The 24504-nt window shown below is 40.6% G+C and overlaps 2 protein-coding genes across 6 annotated transcripts; both read left to right on the forward strand.

Moving 5' to 3' along the window:
* Positions 1 to 2189: 2189 nt before the first annotated feature.
* On the forward strand, positions 2190 to 11038 carry LOC149104252 (uncharacterized). 4 transcript variants are annotated; one of them, XM_089272086.1, is made up of 5 exons: positions 2190 to 3022; positions 7729 to 7797; positions 8611 to 8865; positions 8993 to 9131; positions 10232 to 10297. In XM_089272086.1, exons 1-5 carry the CDS (start codon positions 2873 to 2875, stop codon positions 10237 to 10239), a joined length of 621 nt encoding a protein of 206 aa, XP_089128212.1. In that variant the 5' UTR covers positions 2190 to 2872; the 3' UTR covers positions 10240 to 10297. The 4 variants fall into 4 exon arrangements, 3 of the variants coding, with proteins under 3 accessions (XP_089128212.1, XP_089128211.1, XP_089128210.1); XR_016201634.1 differs by having other exon boundaries at positions 2192 to 3022; positions 8993 to 9754; positions 10232 to 10317; XM_089272085.1 differs by having other exon boundaries at positions 2192 to 3022; positions 8993 to 10347.
* An 890-nt stretch (positions 11039 to 11928) lies between these two features.
* LOC110058746 (uncharacterized) lies at positions 11929 to 23524 on the forward strand. Of its 2 annotated transcripts, none has more exons than XM_089272025.1 (4): positions 11929 to 13736; positions 17601 to 17666; positions 18363 to 18578; positions 21476 to 23524. In XM_089272025.1, the coding sequence occupies exons 1-4, from the start codon at positions 13557 to 13559 to the stop codon at positions 22232 to 22234; spliced, it is 1221 nt and encodes a 406-aa protein (XP_089128151.1). In that variant the 5' UTR covers positions 11929 to 13556; the 3' UTR covers positions 22235 to 23524. The 2 variants fall into 2 exon arrangements, with proteins under 2 accessions (XP_089128151.1, XP_089128152.1); XM_089272026.1 differs by lacking the exon at positions 11929 to 13736 and adding an exon at positions 14843 to 16043.
* Positions 23525 to 24504: the final 980 nt, after the last annotated feature.

Below are 24504 nucleotides of genomic sequence, written 5' to 3' on the forward strand. Positions count from 1 at the left end.
TTCAGTTCTGATTTGCTGCTTTTTAACAGTAGCCATCATCCAGTTAAATTTTTTATGTAAATTGCTTGCATTTGGCGTGAGGACTATGATCAGCATAAGGCAAGTACAATTTGAAGGAATTTTCAAATATCAAGTGTAGCGCAATTAAAATTGCGCGTGTCTTCATACGATCATACATTTGTTCAGTATCTGAGGGAAAAAAAGATACAAAAAATTGACGATAAATTGGCCTGCTCTTAGCCAATCGCATTGGAGTCATCTATAAGTCATATAATAATGGAAATAATCAATTGATAAGGAAATCATTAAATTTTTTGTACGGATCAAATATCAGAAGTATATATTAGAGTATTCCTGTAAAATGGGCATTAACAGTACAAATTTTTCGTTGTTTTGAACAAAACTAGCACTCGTGCAACTTAAATTCGAATGTAAAAGCCATGGATCTGTTAATGGCTCATGTTATCCTCTGGCTTTTCTACGGTAGGGTTATTTACACCTTAATAATCAACAATTTTCTTAAGGTTCGCCGTACACATACATAAAATTTTTGACATCCAAAATGGTAGGTATGTTTTGAAGGTTAAAGGTGTTGTTACGTAATCTACCTAGTTAACTAACTGACTTACCAACCAATCAATCAACGAATCTGCCAGCCAGCCAACCAACCAACGAACTAACCAATCTGCCAGCCAGCTAATCAATCAATCAATCAATCAATCAATCAATCAATCAATCAATCAGTCAATCAACCAACCAACCAACCAACCAACCAACCAACCAACCAACCAACCAACCAACCAACCAACCAACCAACCAACCAACCAATCAATCGATCGAGCGAGCAAGCAAGTAAGCAAGTAAGCAAGCAGGCATGCAAACAAGCAATCAGTCAGCCAACCAACCAATAAACTAACCAATCAACAAATCAGACCCAGTACCAACCAACCGGCCAACTAAGCAACCAATCAACCGACTGATTAACTGACTGACTGATTGACTTACTCACACAGTAAGTAACTTACTGTTTGCTATGGATCAGCATTTGTCGGCCGAAAGTAGGCCCAGAAACGGTTATAATTATTTGAAATAACAGCTAGGTATACAGATAGCGTTCTCGAGGCGCTCTGGCAAACAAGGAAATTTTAAACAGATAAATCCTTACCCTTATCCTTCAACGTTTTTCACGCATTAACAGCGTTCTAGTCTTAGAAAGCAAACTTTGTGACTTTCTCTAGAAATCATTGGTTAATAGTTTGGTGTCAGAACAGACAAACGCTTTGTCTCATCGCTTCGTTTATTTCCTGTCTAAGTTACTTTACTGATTTGAAGGGTTCTTAAACAACTACTTTCAGAAATTACTAACAACATAAACCCACACACTAAATTTTATCGTCGCTTCAAGCGTGCGAGGCTCTTTACTTTCGAAACTTTACGGTAATTAATCTTAGCCCAATTCGTCCATTTGTAATGCCGCTAAGAGTCCAGAAAACAGGTTTGCTCGAATCAAAATTTTAAATTTAGTTTAACGCTTAATAAAGAAACCATTTGAAACGATTATGTTATATTGTACTTCGTACGAGCTTGAGTGGTTCTTGGTTTAATTGATCGGTCATCACAGCATGTGTTTATTCAAGAAATGAAAAATCCACCGCATAACTTCCTGTTAATTATAGCCTGTGTCTATTAAGTACGAAATACAAACTCAGTGCCAGTCTAAATACTTCTTAATACGTAACAAAGATATAGAGGGTTTTCAAGTGTGACCGAAAAATTAGACTCCTCTGCATTGAGCTACTAAATTCTACTTGTTATGAGGTTAAGTGGAGTTAACAGTAACCATGTAATGATTAAAATAAAGTGTGACTGGTTTGAATGAAAAACAAAAACAAGAACAAAACAAAACAAAAAAAATGCAAAAGGAAATCTGAGGATTTCTGATGCCGAGAAGTAGTCGACCTTCCCGAATGATCAAAGGAAATTTAATTATTCCCTAAAGTGTTTGTATAGTTTCTGATAGTAGTTCACTCGGTGTTGATCAGTCCTCGCAGAGCCGAAAGCAGTGAAATGTTTGTCCCGAAGTTAATTGGATTTATCTAAAGATTCCCGGTTCCCCGTTGCCCGTTGCCCGTTGCCCGTTCCCATTCCCGATTCGCTCATTTCCCGTTACCCGTTTGGAATCGAAATACGTGCGACATATCATAGCCACACTGTATTACAGTGTGTTATGATATGTCGCACGTATTTCCAGGTTGAACATCTTTGTTTGCAATATTTGCCTCAATGGCATAAGCAATTCAGGTCAATTTAGTTCCCATAATCAAGCTACAAAAATAATACATGTATCAGTTGTGAATATTGAAAGGACAATTGCACGATTAGCTGCCTCAAGGAATTTGAGTGCGATGAATTGAATGGTGGTTCTACGTCGCTTGTTTAACAACTCAAAATTTTGCAAATTATACATGAATTAATTAACGATTTTGCCAGCCAGGAATTTTGTAGGTTTCGTAAAGCACTTTAGAATGGGAGTCAGCGATATAAAAAGTGAACGATGTTTCGATGACTCCATGTCACCATTATCTACAAAAAGTAGTTCGAAATACATGATAGAATGAATAAATATAAATAGTAAAAATGGTCTGAAAATATTTAGCGAATCAAAAGGGTGTTAAAGAGTGATCAAAACGTCGTTCACTTTTTATATCGCTGATTTTCATTCTAAAGTCCTTGAAAAATTACACCCAAAGAGGAAAAAATAACCTATTTGTAAGTTTCGTAAGCTCTACAATTTTGAGTCAATTTGTATCTAGCGTGATGTGCAAAGTCGTAAAATTGTAAAGAATGACGTCAACAACTAAAATATATAAACATGGCTGACAACGTAGCGAACTTGTCAAGGAATCTTGCCATCACACAGCTCTTTGTTGGCTTTCTGCTATTCTGTTTCGGTATCGGAGAGCAGGTAGTGGAAGTGTTAGTGACACATGATAAATATCTCGGGATTTCGGCCGGTATATGGGTGAGTAGAAGTGGAGGACTACTGTCAAATACATTTTGTAATCAAGGACTTGTATGCGGTGTATAGAAGTTATATGATATAGAGATAAATTCAATCTGACTTTAGCTATTGAGAATCTTAATCTAATGACAGGGTCTTCGTCGAAGTTTATAGCATTGAGGAGGCACAGTTGCATTTAAAATTAGAAATCTCTGTCATTGGCGTCGCCGAACGGCAAACATCTCCACGCGCTGAAAGTGATATGGAAATATGACTTCGCTCGCTTCCGATGCTGAAAGAAATCTCGAATGGCATCCATATTCAATCTTTCGCAGGCCAAGTGACAGCAATAGATGTCTTCTAACGATTCCCAAAGCCGCCATTTTCAGTGCTGAACAGCTGATTTTAGGAATCGAAGCTTCGCGGTGCGTCGAATCTCTACGTACGGTTGAACGGAGAATTATTTCCGTGACATCTTCGAATTCGATCTTAACTTGCGGGAGTTGAAATAAACTTCGGCTCTTTCTTTCTCAGATATCTCGATCTATGAAGTAAATCGATGTTTCGCTGGCCAACAAAATGGTTGTTGACAGATATTTATTTAGAGAGCTGAGAAGTAAAACCTACGAAGAAAAGGGTTGAATAATTCGAAAACAAAGCAATGTTTTGTCCTTGAGAACTTGTGTAAAGCTTGATTAATCGAGTTTCGGCTGCTTTAATTTGTTCTCTTATAAATCGGAAGGAGTCGTAAACAGCTTGCTAATAAGCCATTGCCCGATGGCAAATTGATAATATCGTAGAAGTTGGGTTTGGTTTGCATCAACAACCCCTAAATTGAGGGCCATAAATGTATGTAGCAAAAAATAATTGTATAAGTCCTCTATACCAGGTCACACTTTCAGCAAATTATTGTTCAACTTACAAATCCAAGATTAATGTACTGTATGTATCTATTTTGCAGACAATGTGATAAACACGCGATTTTGCTCTCGCTCAACTTCCTTGAATGTGTTTAAAGTAAAAGGTCTACTAATGAGTTTTCAGCAGGCATTGCCACTGGCAATGTCAATGTAGAAACCGACGAGAATTAGAGATTTCTCTTCACCGACACCTAGTGCTTAGGTGTTGGATGTAACTTGTATTTGCTCTAAGTGTCCATTCCTGGGTTCTCAGTAAATGTGATGCCATGTACATGTGAAAAGGAAATTGGGCTTAATGAAAAGAAGGCCAGGTTTAGTTACATGAAATGAATGTTTTGGACAAGTAATATAACCAAATGGTCTGGATAAGAGCAGGCAAGCTCAGCAGTATTCGTAAAAAATGGGCAACAACTTTGAGTTTGCAAGACATGTTTTTACGATAACTGCAGAAATTCTCGCGCGCTCATTGGCTAATTTTTATTGTCAATAAGTGGATAGACACATGAATTTATAATTTATGCGATGCGTCAACGAGCAAGAGCGGACAATTTGTTATCGTAAAAAACAAATTGATGTCAGTTTTAATGCGTCTGTCCTGTTATTGACAATGAATTTCGTCATAACATTGTCAAATTAGTCTGCGGATCCACTCGGCTATGGCCTCGTGGATCCACAGCTACTTTGACAATGTTATGACGAAATTCATGATCAATAACAGGACAGACGCATGAAAAACTGACGTCAATTTGTTAATTCGATCGATCATCGATCATCTTCAGTTGCAAGTGTTCGTTACAGTGCGAAAAATTCGAATTTAGGTCAATATTACAATTTGAACTTACGCGAATACGTTGCCGTTAGCATTTTATATTACCGTTAAACGTTACAATCGTACTAAGTACAAACAATCGAATAATGCGCGCGCGAACAGTGTATCAAAAGAAAAAACGAACTAAAGTGCTTGTAAATGGCAGGAAATTACAACAACAACATCACCAAAACCTACGGAAAACTAACATTGAAACGTAAATGCAGCTAACAGGATATAGTTAGCCTCGCATGTTTCAGCTGCTTATTTAGACGACCGGGATTTTTCCAGCCGATATGAGTAGCCTCTTTGAGCAACAACTGGAAACGATTAGGAGCGGTACCTAAAATGGACAGGCAGCTCTCGGAACAGAGTCTACGACATTCCTTAGAGTGTAGCAAATGTTGGAAAATATGAGAAGTCCTGTCCCTTCTCAGATGCTCATGAATGCGCGTTAAAATGTGTCGAGACGTTTTCCCGACGTAACAGGCATTACATCCTGCACAAGTGAATTTGTACACGACACGCGAACGGAGATCGAAAGGCACCGGATCTTTCACACTGAACATGTTGTGGATCTTAAACGAGCTTAATTTCTAACTCTGCGCAAAAACGCTTTACTAGTTTACGTAATCTTGTCCAAGCTTCTGTAAAAAAGGAACCTACGTAAGGTAGCTTGAAAAACTTTACTGAAACAGAGGATTAAACCTGGTTGCCATTAGTTGAGGGGGTCAACTAATATTTCGGTAAAGTTTTCCTTGCTCACCTGCAATTAAGACTTGGCAAGTAACTGGCCTAGATATTACTTTAGCAGCTCCTAGAAAAGTTTCGTTTGATTCGCATGATGACTGCAGAAATCGTTCGAGAAACGACCACCTACTCTCAACGTAACTCGCAACGAAAAATGTGTCGGCCAATGCGCCGGCTGAGACGACATATGATTGGTGGAATACTGTCATGTGAACCGTGTCCAACACCACCTGAGCCTGGGCGTTAATCATTCAGGCTAATCTGATTGAAAGTCGGCACTTTGATTAACCTGAATATTACTCTTCATGCCGTGTTGTTCAAAAATCAAGCTAATCCTTAATTAACGAGATTTGCTTTTTCATCAGTTTTGAGTTCAGCAAATCCCGCGCTATGCCCGCATATGTCCCCTGGGTCACTCCCCGGGATGGCTGCTGATAAGTTTATTAATTTTTTTCTCAAGCATCTGAGCGGGCAGGAATCCTAAATCCTCGAATTTGATTGGCTAATCATACGCACGTGACCGGTCCAGCTTTTTACGATACGGCCCACGGGCAGGATTTTTTTTCCCGCTGCCTAAATTTCGCTCCTAAAAGTTAGCGGTAATCGTCAATCTTTTGCCTTTTTTACACATCCATCGACGATTAGTCAACGCAAGTTTATCTCTGTTCACTTTAAAATGGCAAGGAAAGTCACTGTAAGTAAATTCAATTGAATGTTTAGAAGTTGTGAGAGTTTGCTTAATTGTTTGTAGCTTGGCGCTGTAACGGCGCGTAATCCTCTGTTTCTCTTGCCGTAAAATTTGAGTCAATTTCAGTCGAGTTTACCTCTCTGATCGTTGCTGTATTTAGAAGAATTTCTGTGGAATACACTCAACGAATTTCCTCGCTTTGTGCTATTCAATTTACGGTAGAAAAGTGACGAAGTGATTTTAAAAGCAACGACTGACAGAAATTGTTTTTGTAGTAAAACTTCAAACTTCACACGAAATTTCACACCGCAAAAACAATTTTGGAGAACTTAACTGGTGAAATAAATGCAACTAACACAACGTAGTTCGAAAAAAAATCTGTTTTTTAATACATCTTTCTTTGTCTACTAACTGAGTTACTCTCTCGTTGCCGAAATTTTTTACAAATCGTTAGTAGACGGCGCGCAAGCCGATTCAATGACAAGAGTTGCGTAAACAAACCCATTTGTAATCTGTAAAACCAATTTACTGCGGGAAAAAAAAATAAACATGTTATTTGCCGGCTTACGGTGGGTCCGTATGGTGAAAAACTGTGACCGAGGTCTTGAAAATGCTGCCCGAGGCCGCAGGCCGAGGGCAGCATTTTCAAGCCCGAGGTCACAGTTTTTCACCATACGGACCGACCGTAAGCCGGCAAATAACATATATAACTTACATTGACGTCAGGACAGTTATGTTTTTCCCGCCTGCTGAATCCTGATTGGTAAGTTCAAATTTCCCGCGCGCCAGCCGTATGCAAGGCACAAAAAAACACTCACAATTTGAACTAAAACTGACCTAAAAACCGAGGAAAACTTGACACAACTGAGGTTTTAACTCGGTGGCCTCGTGGTCACCGTTCAAAGAGGCCACCTCGACGCATGCGCGAACCTAAATATGTCTTGACAGGGAACCCAGCAGTAACACTTTCATTTGATCATAGTGGGTTTCACCGATTTAACTTCTGCTTCATTTTTTCGAATATCTGCCTTGAGAACTTACGTGAACGGGACGACGCAAGCAGGCAAACTAAAGAGTTTACATGAGTAAACGTTGTCCTGCCCGCTAGTACGTTACTTGCCGAGATCCGATCAGACAACACGCTCCAGGGAGTTGTCTCGCCACCCGGAAACAATTCTTGTAAATTCATATAACGGTTGTCTAAGGAATTAACGGAACGTGCTCAAATGTGAGCTTTGCCACATGTAGCCGAGACCATAGAAATGTGATCTTAATCGATGAGTATAGCACCCAGGAGAGCAAACCTATTTTAGGTGGAGGATTTGGCGTGATGAAAATTAAATTTCACCTCGCGGAAATATTGTTACGGTAACATATTGCTTCCTAAACGTCTTCCTTTTGCCTGCACAGGCAACATCTGTCACGGAAGCAAAATGTTTCTAATAAATGCCCATTTTTATTGAAAAAGGCTTATGGAGATATTGGCGGGGTGGGGAAGGGGGGGGGGGAGGGGAAGGCAGCGTTTTGATTCGATAATAACATAGCAGCATTATATTTTCAGGTGCTCATCACAGGTTTTCTGGGAATCCCTGGCACTCGCAAAGAACCAAGTACCTCACGCAATGCTCTTGTAAGTGAACGTTGTAAGACGAAACTAAGTGGTACTTAGCTAGCTTTGTTATTGGTTGCGTCTCGTATTTTGATTGGAAATAAGACTATTTTTGGAGAATTTGGAGGCTTGGAGAGCCGATCGGTAAAGCTTTGTATTTCGTGTCATTCTGTTGTTCAACTGTCGATGAACACCACACTGAACTTATAAGCCTTAATCATTTTCTATCTTGTAAAAAGGGTGTTTAGGTTGTAAAACCTTGTCAAATGCCGGTTGACGCAATCGGGAAGTTAAACTCACTGGACCCGAAACAAAATCGTTCATTGAGGAGCACGGAAATTCCACAATTGCCAAAATGAAGGGAGAAACTTCATGTGGTTTAAAATTGTTCAAAGAGTAATTTGAAGGAGAGATATTCAAGATATTCCAACCACCGAGCTGAAGTTCAAATACGGTTTGTGCTTTCAATTCTCTTCTGCAGTTTTTGTCTATCTAATAAAAGAAGCATTACGCATTGGCTTAAAGATATTAAGTTCATGTTCTCGTGGCCAAAAAAAAAAAAAAAATGAAAACAAATAAATAAATAAATAAAGATAGAAAAACAAACAAACACTATCTCACTCGTTTCCTCCCTTTACTCGTGAGATATTGTTTTTGCCACTCGAACATGAAATTCACATGTTCTCGCTACCGTGTAATAGCCTCTATTTATCTTTGTCCACGTGACAAATAACATTTGCCATGACTTGGGAAAGGTGCCCTGGCGGCTCTGAAAGCAGTTTTTATAATTCACGATGTAAGATGTATGTCACTTTGATGTTGTTTAATTCCCAGGCTGGTGTATTCCAGTGTTTCTCTTTCATATCAGCAATGCTTGGTGGGGCATCAGTCCCATTCTACGGCTTCATGATTGTTGCACAGTCCTTCAGATTTGAATACGAACGTCCAGACAGAAGACAGTATAATGCAGCTGAGGCCATCCTTGTAATGATTTTGATTCTCGGCATTTTTGAGTGTTGCATTGGGTGTGGGGCTACCGCGAGTGTCAATAGGATGGGAATATGTTTCTTTAGCTGTCCACCACCTCAGGTGAGCCGTATTTATTATTTTTCTTCTAGAATCAATGCCACCCAATATATATATATTTTTAATTGATTTGTATATTTCGCATCGCAAATTCCTTGCCTAAGTAGTTTTGCTGTCATTCTTTACTTAGAGGCAAGTAATGTACCCTGCGAACTCTGGTTACGCCATGACCCAGGGACCGGGTGGTATTCCCGTGGCCTCCCAGATGCAATTGAGCGGTGGGCCACGAGAGGGCCAACCTCAAGCTTTGCACGGAACCATGACCTCAGGTTACCAACCTCAACGCATTGACATGCCTCCGTCTTATGACGAGGGACAGTACATGACGCAGCAAAACCAACAGATATGACTGTAGGCTGTGTAGCTGGTCGAATTTCGTGGTAGTTTTAATTTTTACTAGACTACGTGTACAGTCGGCGGCCACATTTAAAACGTCCATCCCCTGTTAAGCGGCCAGTTATCAAAGTCCCGCATTAACCAGGCAGCTCTATCAAGCAGTCGTGGCCACCTTTTGGTCGTCCTGATGAGGATTTTCTATTGTCCTTACTCCTGGTAATCACTCATGCAAAATGTATTTCACATAGTTTGGCTTTGGAAAAGAAACAGAAAGTGACCACCGGTAAAAACATTTAAACACACGTTTATTATTGTCTTCCCGTGATTTTATGTTTCCTTCAGTGTGTTTGCATGAGAATAAGTTGGCGTTTCTACTAAGCCTTGTGTTAATTACTGACGAATCCTTATTAAGCGGTTACCTCCCCTTTCCCCGAGAAGTTCGACTCCAGGAAATTTTGTGTGGCCTAAAAATATGGATGGGGACAGTAGAGACCAGAACAAAAGGTGGCTGCGGCCGCTTCATAGATTTGTATGCAGCTGATTAGTAGGGTAAACGGTAAGTCTGCATACGAGCCAAGTGGCCCATCAGACTGGAGCTAATCCCGGTTTCTGTAGCATGAAGCGACCAGGAGTATTTGAACTCCCTCCTGGATGGGATGCTAGTCCTCCGCAGGGCTAACCCCAGCGTTAAACTCGCCGGTACCCATTTATGCACCTGGATGGAGAGAGGCACTGCAAGAGTAAATTGTCTTTCCTAAGAACACGACACAATGTCCTCGGTCAGGGCTAGAACCTAGACCACTCGATCCGGAGTCGAGGCCACCTCGCCTCCAAGGCCGATTATTAATAGGGGTGGCCAGCAGAGAGCTATGCAGAGAGCTTGGCTGGCATGTTGGAATTTTTGTTATATCAAACGTGGGCTATTGTCTGTCTAATGGTCTTTCATACAATATAAATAGATTTTCCTTATCGATGCGTTTATTATCATAATTGTTACTTTGAGTCTGCTAACGCTAGTTGCGTTATGATTCAGGCGTCTAGTGGTGTTCCTGTGGCGGTTCAAATGCAAGTAGGCGTAAGCATTGTTACAGACCAAACTGTCACTCCAGAGGCGCAGGACAACCAACCACTAACAGTCCTACTTCCAGATTCTAGAGAAATGGATGATCCACCTCCTCCGTATCAAGCTGTTGCTACAGGCTACCAAACTCTGCAGGTTGACATGCCTCCGTCCTATGAAGAGGCAGAACACGGTCAATGGAAAACTTATGTTTAACCCCTTATGGTATTCACGGTGAAGATGTCACGTCGTTAACATTTCGCAACATACGTCTTGTGGCTCGACAATATGTCAAGATAAAGACAAAAAATAAATAATTATATCAGTCAATAAGTACATAAACACAAAAGCAAATGAAATTGAGCTTTTTTGCTCTGTTTGAGATTGTAAAGTATGAGTAGGTATTTTGTTCATTTGTCTAAGTATTTGTGCCTTCAAACAAACAGAATTTGGAAAAGAACTTCTGCTCTGATTTGCTGCTTTTAAACAGTAGCCATCACTCAGTTGCAATGATGGTGTTAAATTATTGACGTAAATTGCTTGCATTTGGCAGGTGGACTATATCTGTATAATTAGATGATTAATTTGGTTTACGAAAGATACGAATAGAGTTTAAAAATGTGTCCGCATAAATTGATGATCACGAACCAGAAATACTCAATTCTATGAACATTATTGAGCTTCATAACATGCAGATAAATATAAAATAAATAAATAAATAAATCAATAAGTAAATCAATAAATCAATAAATAAATATCTTAATTGACCACTCCTCTAAAGGGGCTTTTCAGGGCCGATGGAAACAAACGATGAAACAAATAATGCAAATGAAGATAACATGGTTAAAAATCCCAACTAGGAGGAGGTAGACCAGTTGGCTATTTACAAACTCGGCCGAGGATTGAACTAGGTTCTTCCGAGAAACAACTCCAGCTTAGTGGTCAGAGCGGGACTTGAACCCGCGACCTCCGGATTTTAAGTCGGGGGCCGTAACCACTCGACCACGCCGCCCCCAAGATGTGTACAGATGGCGTATTCTAGGCGCTCTGGCACTTAAACAAGGAAATGTTAAACAGATAAATCTTTTCCCAGCTAGATTTCAAACTTTTTTTAGTTGAACATTATTCAAGCATTAGAAAGAAAATTTTGTGTGACTCTCTCTCCGTTATCGAAAACGTAAGGAATAATTTGGAAGTATATACATATGCCTCCATTCTCTGGTGAGAATAGAGCACTGAATTTATTATCTCAGTCAAAGGGCCCAAAAGGACAGGAAGGCGGTCCTTGATTACGCGAGCGCTCACTTTATGGGGTCCAGATGATTTGTTCAGTGGCAAAGATGCTACGACTCGGCGGACTTCCTCGCATGTCACAGTCCTTAAATTGTTGCTCATCAGGAGTGAGGTTGATATCAACTTCCAGGAAGGTTTTTGAAGTGTTATGTTGTTTTCATCTGCCAAGCGCAGGCGCCAGCAGCTTTTTTGCCGACATTAAAAATAACTGACTAAATTCATCAGTTACGATATTGTCAAATCTTTTGTATAAGTTTGACTCTGCTTCTCTTTGGAAGGTAGAGCACGATTGATAGTCTTTCATAGGGAGCCAGAATTGTTCTTGTGAAGTCCGAACCTCATCATAACTGTGCTTCCTTTCCGCTTTTTGTGGCATGCTCTCTACTAGGTCGCGCGATTCCTTGAAATTATGCCAGTCGGTGATGTCACGTGTCTGAAGAAATCGTTTTAGAAGGCGATAGTCTAGATTTCATGAGGACCTTAGTTTCTTGATTTACAAAAGGGCAGGGTCTGCTCCGTATTTTGATAGATTTTATGGGAACGTGCAAATCCATGATTGACTGCAAGTCGTCATTGAAGGTATTAAGCTTAGTGTCCACGTCTCTTAATTCTCTAAAAGATGGTTAGCACGCGATCCGTCTTGTTGGCTAAGTTCTCCTGTGAAAAGAGAGGATGAATCTATTTTAACAAAAATTGACAATCGAAATATTCCCCGATAATTTAAAAAGCTTGAGTTTAAATTATCGGGGAATATTTTGGTTGTCATTTTTTTGTCATTTGACTTGATATTTCTAAAGCAACCATTTTTTAGAGGGCGTTTCATCGAAATTGGGTATGTTTTTGTATAGATTATTGCTTATTGAAATCTAGGATTTTGTTACTAACAATTCATGGATCTTTCGAGTTTTTCGAGTTCTTCTGGATCAAAGTCGGAATTGTTCTAACGTCTATGTAACGTCGTTATGACCTTACGTCACGGCATGATTGTCACGTGATTATCACCCTATAGTAACAAAAAACGTTTGGATGCATTGCATGCAACGTAACTTTGAATACTTTTCGCGAATAGGTTTGTAGACACACAAGGGGGTCCAAAGAGGAACCCACCCCTTCCCCACCCTCATGAAAGAATGAAAAAGAAAAAAAAAAAAAAAAAAAATTGCAAATTTTCCAGCAGAACAGTCAAATGGAGAAGAATTTTGATTTACAAGTGTTATATTCTGTGTTTCATTCCAAAGGAAAATAGGCAAATGCTACTTCTGGGGTATCCTCGCTGTGGTTACATGAGGTGTCACTACAAAATGAGTGGTCTTCTCTGTAATCGCAAAGAAATTCACTGCTTTCACTTCTTTGTTACGTATAAGCCATATAGCGCTAAGTTTGTATTTGTTACTGAATATACACAGGCTATGACGGGTAGGAAGTCACTTAGATTGTGACACGGTAGAATTGTGACAGAACGCCGCCAGAAATTTGCGGGTTTTGCTTAGAAGCTCTAAAAGTTTTGCATACAGTCTGTCATAATAGTTGGCTTGGCGTTGATCAGTCTACAGTGTGATGCTAATTTGTGGTGGATATATGACGCACGTATTCATGATATGACCCACGTATTTCCGGATTGAAACACTAGAGAAACATCTTGTTTGCAATATTTGTCTCCTTGGCATAAAGTGAAGCAGTTTGAGTCAAGCTACAAAAATACACGTATCTGTTGGGAATACAAGGGCATAACACGATTAGCTGTCCTCAGAAATTTGAACCCAATGTATATCGTGGTTCTTTCGCTGGTTTAAAAACTTAAAATTTTACAAATTATGTATGAATTCATTAGCCAGTAGTTTTACAGATTTTGAAGGTCAATTTCTCGTTGAAAATTACACCCAAAGGCTAAAAAAACCTTCATTTAATCGTAAATTTCACAAGTGCTTTAATTTGGAGTCAATTTGCATCTAGCGTGATGCCTTCTCTCCGGAAAGTCTTATGTTAATGAACACAAATATAAACAATGACATCAGCAAAATATATAAACATGGCGGACAATTTAGCGAAAGTGACTAAGCTAAGGAATCTTGCCATCGCACATCTCATTGTCGGCTTCCTGCTCTTCTGTTTCGGTATCGCAGAGCAGGTTGTGGTCGATTTTTGGACGAGTGTTGCTTATTTCGGGATTTGGGCTGGTATATTGGTGAGTAGAATTGGGAGACTGTCAAGTGTTACATGTTGTACTCAAGGAATTGTAAATGTATAGAAGTCATATTATAAAGACATATAAATTCAATCTGACTTTAGCTATTGAAAATCTTGATCTAATGGCAACGTCTTCGTCAAAAATTATAACATCGAGGAGGCATAGTTGTCTTTAAAACATCAAATCTCTGTCTTGGCGTGGACTATTAATATTTGTGACTAGTGGTAATCGTAGATTAAAGAGTGCATTCGAGTATTGGTGGGTTTGGTATGTTAAAAAAGCAGAAATTCTAGAAACAGCATTTTGTCCCTGAGCCGTTAGATGGACGTGAAATTGGCCTCTCCCCAGCAGAGGCGAAAACAAATGAATTGATCGCAAAGCACGTGCATGCGAGAGGGTTTGTTTTCGTTTACACATGTATTACGTAATATTAGTTACGACCGGTCAGTATAAAACACGGACTGCAGTCGGCAGGTCGCATTTAGCCCGCAGTCCGCGTTTTACATCTAAGTCCGTGTTTTATACCCAGTTGTTTATGCTTAGTCCTCGTTTTATGCCTCAGTCCGTGTTTTATACCCAGTCCGTAGTCCGCAGTCCCCAGTGCGCAGTCTGTGTTTTATACTGACCGGGACCCTGCCATTCTGGACCGTGCAAATTGACATAAACGTTGCCTGTTCCGTCGGTATTCGAGACGACGTGCTTTTATCACCAAAACTAGGACAATTATTCTTTTACGAACAAGAGTTTGGATCGCCTTCGCTTTGGGGGAACAGGTATTGAGCATTTTCACTTCCGAAACAATGAAATGGCTGACATGTTGGTGTACCAAAGTAATCCTGTGGGAGTTAAACTCTTTTTCCTTTCTAACACTTTCCTTGGGTTTATGTTACATATTTTGCGCACAGAAATCTAGGCCAGCGAAGTGAAACTACACATTTCCTCCTTTGTTTTATTCAGCAGAAAGCAGAGTTGGTTTTGATCGAAGAGAACAGGGTACACAAAGCGCAGCGAAACTGCCGCTTTCTGTTCGTACGAAAAGTCGTACACATTTTGCGAAGACAGGTCTGCAAGGTTTTTTTGAAAAATGCTTCAAAATACTTTAAATAAACAACTTATCCGCTACAGCCCACAATAAGCTGCCTCGACACTCGAAAGTCCGCAAACTTGCACGGCATTGGAAAGAAACCACATGGACGAACATGGAGATGACGTCATTCGCCCCTGAAGAATTTTTTGGGAGGCCAAATTCGTGTTCATAGGAGGATAAAAAAAAACACCTCGATTTTCAACCCATAACTCAATTAGAACTGTTTCACAGCGGTCAGTGTAATACACGACTGCAGACTGCATATCGGGGGTAAAATGCTGACTGAGGTTAAAATGCAGACTGCATAACAAGGGTAAAATTCAGACTACAGACTTATTACACCCGCTTTCAGTGCTACGTGCTTAGGCGACATCTTTTGAAATGCTATCTAACTTGGCCTACGTCAAAAATGTACTCACGACGGGCTTCTTTACGGTCGAACTCGACTTTTATTCGTGAAAGACGGTTTGACATTAGTAAGGCTAGGGGTATGAAGAAGTCATTCTGTGAGAGATCAATCGACTGTTTTGAATGTATACAGTATGTGTACATCTTTCGAATATTGAAAGCGGTAGCGGCCTAGTTCTACCGGAAATGCACTATCGAGAGCCGATCGATTACTCTCAAATCGTTTGATTTATCCCGTAATCGGACAACATGCAAACTCCACAATCTTCCTCAGCCATTTGAGGTCAGTAATTATCATTTATTTGTCATTTCTTCCGCTAATAACGAGAAAAATCGACAGTTTTACAGTTAATCGCTCTTTCAGCTGTTTACATAGCATGTCGAGAGATGGCATGTCGAATGATGGTCGAAAGATGTCGCCTATGCACGTAACACTGACAGCGGGTGTAAGCATATATCATGTTTTTTCAATTACCGAGTGATAACGGTAAACAAGGTTATTCAGGCTAATCGTTATGAAAGTCCGCACTCCGGTTAGCCTGAATGTCGTTTAGGTTAGCCTGAATAACACCCCGGCTAGGCTGTTTACTGTTAGCTCTCAATGATGCAAATGGTGAGACGATTCAGTTAAAAAGTTTATAGTCCGCTGTGTGCATTTTACCTTCAGTCTGCATTTTACCCCAGATCCGCAGTCTGTAGTCTGTCGTTCGCAGTCTGCGTTTTACAAATGATCGGTTTTACAGCTGGTCAGTGCAAAACGCAAACTGCGGACTGCAGAATGGAAACCGGAGATAAAATGGAGACTGAAGGTAAAATGCAGACTGTTATTACTGTTGACTATGGGAGAGGGGGAGGATGGAAATGGAGGCAAAAACAACGTTTGGGCTAGGATGGTCTAACTTTTTTATTGTTTCTAAGAATTATCAGAAAATGTTTAGGTGTGACAATAATTTTGTCGAGCTACGTTTCTATGGCAACCATAATTTTACAGGGTTCTTTACTCAAATTGTTTTTTTTTTTTTACCATAAATGTCTGTTTTAACTCAAAACTCGATTTGAGACGATTTTATTCCAAATTTTCTCATTCCTGATGATGTGAATACATACCTCTTAGTAACCGAGTTCGAGGTCCGTACTGTAAGTTACGGACCGAGTTTTTTCCCCTTCGATTTATGGCCCAAGCGCGAAGCGCGCGGGTCTTAAATCGATAGGAAAAAAACAAGGATCCGTAACTTACAGTGCGGACCGAGAAGACGAGGTTAGTAAGATATTTATTATATCTCTACTGTGTGCCTGACGGGTTCGGAAACGATTTCTGTTCACGCGGACTCGAAATGGCTTCAAATTTCTGAAGAGTCAGTTTGAAACTGTTTTTAAGTCGTTAGCACGCGTTATTACATAGTTTAGAGTATAAGAAAGTTTTAAACTTTCACTTGCTATAAAAGTGAAGTACACTTATCGATAAGTAATGGTAATAGGACTGAGTGGAGTCCAATTCGGTCTTTAATCATAAGAGTGATAACAAAATCGAACGACCGCGCAGCGGGAGTCCGATTTGTTTATCACGAATATGATTACACACCGAATTGGACGACAAGAAGTCTTATTACCAATTAATCATAAAAATTACAATTTCCGAGAAAAGAAGAATAGCCAAGTTATGAAAGAAAGGAAAAATATGCACTAAAATACCTACAAAGGAGATGTTAACATTCTAAGGCCACCGAGCCTCCTACTGGCAATTAGGCGCCAAAAACACAAGGCGCGCGCACGCACGCACGTAACTACAACTTTGTAACTGCAACTACAACTGTGATAGGTTGATTTAAACTACAATTTTGAATGTGATTGGCTTATTGAACTGTCCTATAACAAACTGTCCAATAACAAACTGTCCAATAACAAACTATCCAATAAAAAACTGTCCGATAACAACTTGGCAAGTGAATTAGTGGAAAATAGGGGTTTTTTAAACCAATCACAATCGAGGAAATCGTAATTTTTATGATTAATCACGAAACAGTTCGGCAACAAAACCACTTTAAATTTTAGCGGACCGTACAGGAGAGTACGGCCCGCTAAATTGACCAATCACAGCGCGCCTACTAACTGAGAGATATTACAAATTTGAGAATTGGTCAGTTGCCCTTTTCTGAGTCTTTTTTTAAAATCCAAGATGGCGATTCTTAATTGGCGGACATTTTGAAATGTGCGACGTCACGATTGACACGTGAATATCTCCGAAGTAAACAGTTGGAGGTCTTTAGGTACTATTGAGTGAATGCTTTAGGAGATACACGGTGGGCGGGGTGGGATAGAGGGCACATTGTTTGGCTTGTTAATAACATGACAATGTTGTATTTTAGATGTTGATGACAGGTTGTCTGGGAATCGCTGGCACTCCCAGAGAATTCGAACCAAGTAAAAAATTGGTAAGTTAAACGATGTAAGACCAATCTAGCTAGCTTTAGTGTTTGTGTGCGTTTTGTATCTAGATTCGAAATAAGACAACTTTTGGAGAATTTGGAGACTGAACTTGTTAGCCTTAATCCTTTTCTGTCTTGGAAAAAGGATTGTAGGTTATTTAAACTCCCTACCGACTTTGATTGTGTTTGCGGAACAGCTAAAAGAGACATGCAAGCCACCCATACAAAGGACAACAGACTAAAAGCCATAGAATATTACCTTTTGTACAGGTTTTAGCTTTTTTTCTATCTAGTAACAAGGACCGTTTGTTTCTTTGGATTTTGATAAGGAGCGACTATTGTTATTATTATGGTAGACCTCCTGGCAACTGACATTATGTCATCACTTGAGAAAGGTGCCTTGACGGCTCTGAAAGCTATTGTTATTCCTAGGGCAGATCTAGAGGGGGGGGGGGGGGTTTCAGGGCGTTGGTCGAGCGCTTTAAATTGAAAAAAAAAACAAAACAACAAAAAAAAAAACGATGAGACATTATAACACACTAACTTGGCCCCACTCACCCCCCTTTCCCCCCTCCCGCTTACAGGGGTCTCGAAACCCCTTCTCGAAAAATCGTGTATTCACCCCAGTTATTCAGTATTAATTCAAGACATCAGAAGATCATTTTCAATCAAAGTTTACATGTGACCTTTTTTAACTTCCAGGTTTGTTGGTTCAAGAGCTGCTCTATCATTAATGTGTCAGTTGGTTGCATTCTTATCATGCTCTACAGCATGGCCGTTGCATTGTTAAAGAACAGAAACGATCATTATGATGCAGAAATGGCTATGCTTACAATGATTTTGATTCTCGGAGTTATTGAGGCTGTCATTGCGGTAACCGTTATGGGGATAAGTTGCTCTAGCGATCCACCACAACAGGTAAAAAGAAGCGTATTTATAAATCTACTTTCAAAACACCATGTTATAAGTTATGCCACCCAAGAGAATGTATATTTTCATCTATTCGTCTATTTGCATCATATATTTCTTGCCTAAGTAGTTTTTCTATCTTTATTTACTTAGAGGCAATTTAACGTACACTGTGAACTCAGGTTACCTCATGACTTCGTGTGGCCTCTCCGTTGCAGTTGAGCGGAGGGCCACAAGAAGGCTAACTTCAAACGGTCCTTGTATCTGTTTCGCCATGGATGATAATCCGAAATTTTAAGACACGTACAGTTTGGCTTTCTTTTGGAAAAAGCGATGACAGTTAAGAGTCCGAGAGAGCGACCACCGGTAAAAGCACTGAAACAGACGCTAAACCTAAAAGCAGAGCTCCTCGGCCGGGTTGTAGCCCGATTAAGCTAACCCTGGATAAGCGATAATTTTGATTTGAGTTTTGTAATTCTGGGGATAGGTTTCTATGTACTGTTTGGCCCGTTCTGAGTTTGAACAATCTCAAAATACACAAAACAAAAGCACTGAAAAATATTTGTATGCAAGACAAATTTATACTTGGGTTAGCTAGCGTTAACCAGGCTTCCGAACAACACGGCCCTGTTTACAACAAGTTAACCTGACGAAAACGAGCTCTTGGACAGCGGTCACCTTCAAACAACACGTGGCCTTGATGAGCTCTAAACTTGAGCCCGCGATATGGTCGCTTCATACTGGTCAGATACCTTGTTTTGACGGGTGTTAATAACAGGGATGTCCAATATTAAAGAAAGACTTGTTCGTGTTGAATAAGTTGACGTTTCCACTACGTCGTTTGCTCGTTCCAGACGAACCATCATTAAGCTGTCAATCTCTATTAAGCGGCCACTCCCCATTTCCCCGAGGAGTTTGACTATAGAAACTTTTTGGGGGCCGCTTAATAGAGATGGCCGATTAACACGGGTTTTACTTACTACATTTTACTGACAACAGTTTCGGGACTTTGACAACTGGCCGCTGAAAAAGAGATGGCCGCTTAACAAGTGGCCGGTTAATAGAGCTTCTAACATGGCTGCGAGGTTCTCTGCCAAAAATTGTTAATTTCGTGGTAGCTTACCTCTATTTGAAGGTGCATAATTGAATCGTGAATGGCTTAGACCTCTGTCTCATTACAACTATGCAATCAGAAAAAACTTATAATTGATTAAGTGTATTTGCAGGCCTTCCCCTGTATACGGGGCTTGCGCCCGCGGTACGAGCTGTAGTCAAAACTGATCTGTTCTGCCGAGTCGAACCGTAAATAGCCTTTTTCTTCGCAGCTAACAAAAATAAAGACAATGCTTAACTTGCTTTGACCTCCTCTAATAGTTATCTTCGGAATTCCGGATTTAATTTGACGAGGAACAGCATATTTTGTTCAAAATAACACAGCCATTATTCTACCTGGGAACACTCGACGAACTACGAGTCAGTTGCCATGCCGGACGTTGGCGACCCAGTTTTGGCGCCAAATTAGAAGCGTGGAGACACAAAATGTTTCACTTTTTTTTTTTCACTTTTTACAATCTGATATGGTTTTTGGACTTGTAAATCCCATTTCGCGAGTATTTAATGCCACTATCTCCAGTGAGAAAAGTTGCCTGATTTCAATGGCTTTCCTGTTAACTTATATTGACGTCAGGACAGTAAAGTTTTTCCCGCCTGCTGAATCCTGATTGGTCGATTCAAATTTCCCGCACGGCAGCCGTATGCAAGGTCTTGATCACGCGCATATTACGTGACGAAAAGGTGAGCAGAGAACTAGCTTGCGAACAGGCTCCCAGTGAGCCCGAACGAAGCGAGGGAGCTTGTAAACATTCTATTGATGCCGTCGTTCTATGATACCAGCTCCTGGTATCACGATATGATTGGCTAAATCGCCGATTGTTGACATCTTTGAGATGAATATTTGACAGTTCTTTGTAATATTATACGACTCCAACGGTTCGTTACAGTAGTGCGTGTGGCGTTCTCTTTTAAGTTTCGGTCTCTCGACCTCTCGTTATTTCACAAGTGATTCTGAAGAGTACTTTATGCTCTGTTACGAGCAGGAATTTTAAGTAGAAGCTAGTGGGGTGGAGTCGTTTGGCGGTGCTATAGGACGTTTTTTTAGAGGTCAAAGGCATGATTTCCGGACTTTCCGCTGTTACCTGCTTGTCGCTTCGCAGAGTTTGACACCTCTATCGTGTGCTTATAATTTCTTTAGGCTCATTTCAGAATTGCAAAATATGTTCTAAGCTCTCTAAGTATTGGCTCTGGAGGGACAAAGTGTTTGAAATATTCCGTAAACATGTTGCTTACTTGCACTCTATATTATGACGCCCGGCCCAGCTATTTATTAGCTCGATTAGAACTGTTTGCAAGTACCGAAAATGTAACTTCTTGACAGGCCTAATTACCTCATTGACTGATTTGTTACAGGCTTATCACCAAGGGCGGATAGGCACATCAAAAACAAAGTCTACAGGCTCTCCTGCCCTCGCCCCGATCGCTTTGCTCTCCGAATTCTTCTGTTTCGTGCTCGCCGGGAACCTGTTCGCAGGCTATATAGAACTGTTTGCCAGTAAAGAAAATGTAGCTTCTTGACAGGTCCAATTACCTCAGTGACTGATTTGTTACAGGCTAATCACCAAGGGCGGATAGGCACATCAAAAACAAAGTCTACAGGCTCCCCCGTCCCGCCCCGATCGCTTCACGTTCCAAATTCTTCAGTTCCGTGCTCGCGAAATTTTTTTTCCGTCCTCCCCGGGAGCCTGTTTGCAGGCTAGCAGAGAACCAATCAAAACTGAGAATTTTGTTTTAGATACTACTATTATGGTAGTTATTTTAAGTCTCCTAATGCTAGTTACTCCATGATTCAGACATCTAGTGGTGTTCCTGTGGCCGTTCCTATGCAAGGAGACGTACGATTCGTTGCAGACCAAACCGTCAGTCCTGTGGCACAGGACAACCAACCACAAAGAATCTTGTCTCTCGATTCTAGAGAAATTGATAATCCACCTCCTCCGTATGAAGCTGTTGTCTCAGGTTACCCAACTGTGCAGGTTGACATGCGTCCGCCCTATGCATCCGTCTCAATACAGGCAGGCGATGACATCGTTGAATTCCAAACTGTCACTTTAGGTGCACATGAAGACCAACCCCAAATATACCAGCTTCTTGGTTCTTCAGCAATAGAAAATCCACCTCCTTCGTATGAAGACGTTGCCTCAGGTTACCAAACTGTGCATATTGACATGTCTCCGCCCTATGCCTCCGTTCCAATACAAGCAGGCGATGACGTCGTTGAATTCCAAACTATCACTTTAGGGACACAGGGCAACCAACCCCAAATAGTTCAGCTTCCTGATTCTTCATCAGGGGTGGAAAATCCACCTCCTTTGTATGAAGACGTTACCTTAGGTTACCAAAATGTGCAGGTTGACATACCTCCGCCCTATGCCTCCGTTCCAATACAGGCAGGCGATGGCATAGTTGAGGTCCAAACTGTCTCTTCAGGAGCACAGGAAGACCAATTCCAAATGGTCGAGCTTCCTGGTTCTTTAGCAATGGAAAATCCACCTCCTTCGTATGAAGACGTTGCATCAGGTTACCAAACTTTACAGTTTGACGCCCTATGATGAAGCGGTAAATGGAAATCTTTTGTTTAACGCCTAATTGTGTTTGCGAAGAATTTACTTCGCAAATATCTCGCAAAATCCGTTTTGTCGCTCAACAATACGTCAAGATGAAGACGGAAAATAAATACCTCTTTCTAACCGAGTTCGAGGGCCCTACTGTAAGTTACGACCGAGTTTTTTCTCCATCGATTTATGGCCCAAGCGCGAACATAAATCGAAGGAGAGAAAACGAGGATCCGTAACTTACAGTACGGACTGAGAAAACGAGGTTAGTAAGGCCCGTTCCAAACGCCGCTCTATTCATGCGCCCAACCTAACAGATGAGTCAAGGCGGGGGTTAACATGAAGGCCATATTTTAGCTGGGTATTATGGTTTGAATGCAAATATCTCGTTCACGTTTCAAGCAGTGAAAAATCTCTCTGCTCATTTCACATAGCTACGTTTTGGGCTGTTTTGTAAATTTTTTGGTGATTTTTGGGTATATTTGGGGATAAATAGTTTTCCTCAAACGATTAGTAAAATTTATGGAAATAGGAAATTTTGAAGAGTTGATGTTGGGGTGCCCTTTTGGGGACAATCAACTGTCTGGTGGTGTTCCAAACCCCTTTTTATCCTTTTAATCCCTCTTTAAACTTCCTAACATTTCACTTAAATTCATGTGTACCCCCGCCTTAAGTACGGCAGAAGAGCGGCATTTGAATCAGTTTGGCTCGGCAGGTTAGGTTTGGTGCGGCAAACAATATTAAATTCGGCAGGCTCTGTCGCACCATGCGACGTTGGAGCGGCAGCTGATTCATAGGGCGTTCTCCTCATGGGTCGAACCTAATGCATAAATTATTGTAATGTGTTTTTCATATAACGGGACTCGTGATTGGCTCAAGATTGAGTGGCGTGACCAGTCATGCATGAAGTTGGAAGTCGTCACTGAAAATAAACACAACGAAATTAAATATGCCTTGGATTTAAGAGAAACAGGACTGTACAAGCAAGTTTCTTTCGCGCAAATTCATTTTTTGCTTTTTCTTCGTGATAAAAGCCCAGGTTATGCGATTTCCCTTTAACAAGTCGAATTAACCGGGAAAGAGCAATTTATTATTTTTATCCTTCAACCTGTATTGCATGTATAATACAACTTTCTAAGATGCCATATTAAACCTCTATTAGCTTACTACAAGTTTTCAGCTGATGACATGCACTGAAGTGGCAAAACAAGGCACGGTGAATAACACACCACAGGGAGCACACAATCTTGCTGAGTAGGAAGAGAGTAAATAAAGGAATGAAAAGAATGATTGAATACCGTAAACTTCCGAAAGTAACGATCCCCCGAAGCTAACGTCAAAAAATTGTGGCCGCTAATAAATCCCGGAAGTAGCGACCCCCGAAAGTAGCGAATCCTCCGAAAGTACTAAGCCCACCCCCACCCCCACCCCCTCTCCGAAAACTGTCAGACCCAGGTTCAGTAGTACATTCCTTTTTCCATTCAATAGTCAGGTGAAAGTTACTGTCCGATCACTTGATATAAGGCACTCTAAAACTAGGGAAGGTATCGCTTATGCCACGAAGCGTGGTGAAATGTCAATTCGTACTTCGTCAGTTCATGTTGCACCGTGTTTTAAAATATATAACCAGTAAAATTTTCATAAAGTAACAAGAACATCCTAACATCCTATAAAATCAAAACTGACAACTCTGTATCATTTAAACATGAGTTTATTAAGAGGACCGTTTCTTCAAAGAAACAACGAAGCTGTCAAATATCACGATATAGTGAAACTAATGCCTGGGGAATGAATTACCGATACTCCGTTGAAGAAACTTCGATGACTGATACCACACCTGAAGTAACACTTACTGTTATGCAAATAAGTGGAATTTAAGCACGCACCTTCTGGGAAACTGGCTCATTTACATTGTTTAAAATTCAAAATTGATGACACTATTTTATTCTGCCATGCGCGCATCAGCACTTTTGAGTTTTCAAATTAAATTTCATAACGGACTCGAACTGCTCTGCAGCAAATGACCAACTTTTGAACAGAGTTTGGACAACTTCGCGTCGCGTTTAAGTATTTTGTTAACCCCCGCGATAAGGTTTTAAAGAACGGAAGAATATGCTCCATAGAGACTGTTACCACAAGATTTGTTTTGACACTGAGCAAGATCCTCCGCTTCTCTGAACAAGTTCGGCACACCTCGCTTGATAATCATGGCGGCGTTTATTCAAACAGCGCGATCTCAAAGTTATTAATTACACGCTGGATCTGCC

This window comes from Orbicella faveolata, unplaced genomic scaffold (genome assembly GCF_042242905.1).
Source record: "Orbicella faveolata isolate gen_17 unplaced genomic scaffold, um_ofav_v1 contig_34, whole genome shotgun sequence".
NCBI lineage: Eukaryota > Metazoa > Cnidaria > Anthozoa > Scleractinia > Merulinidae > Orbicella > Orbicella faveolata.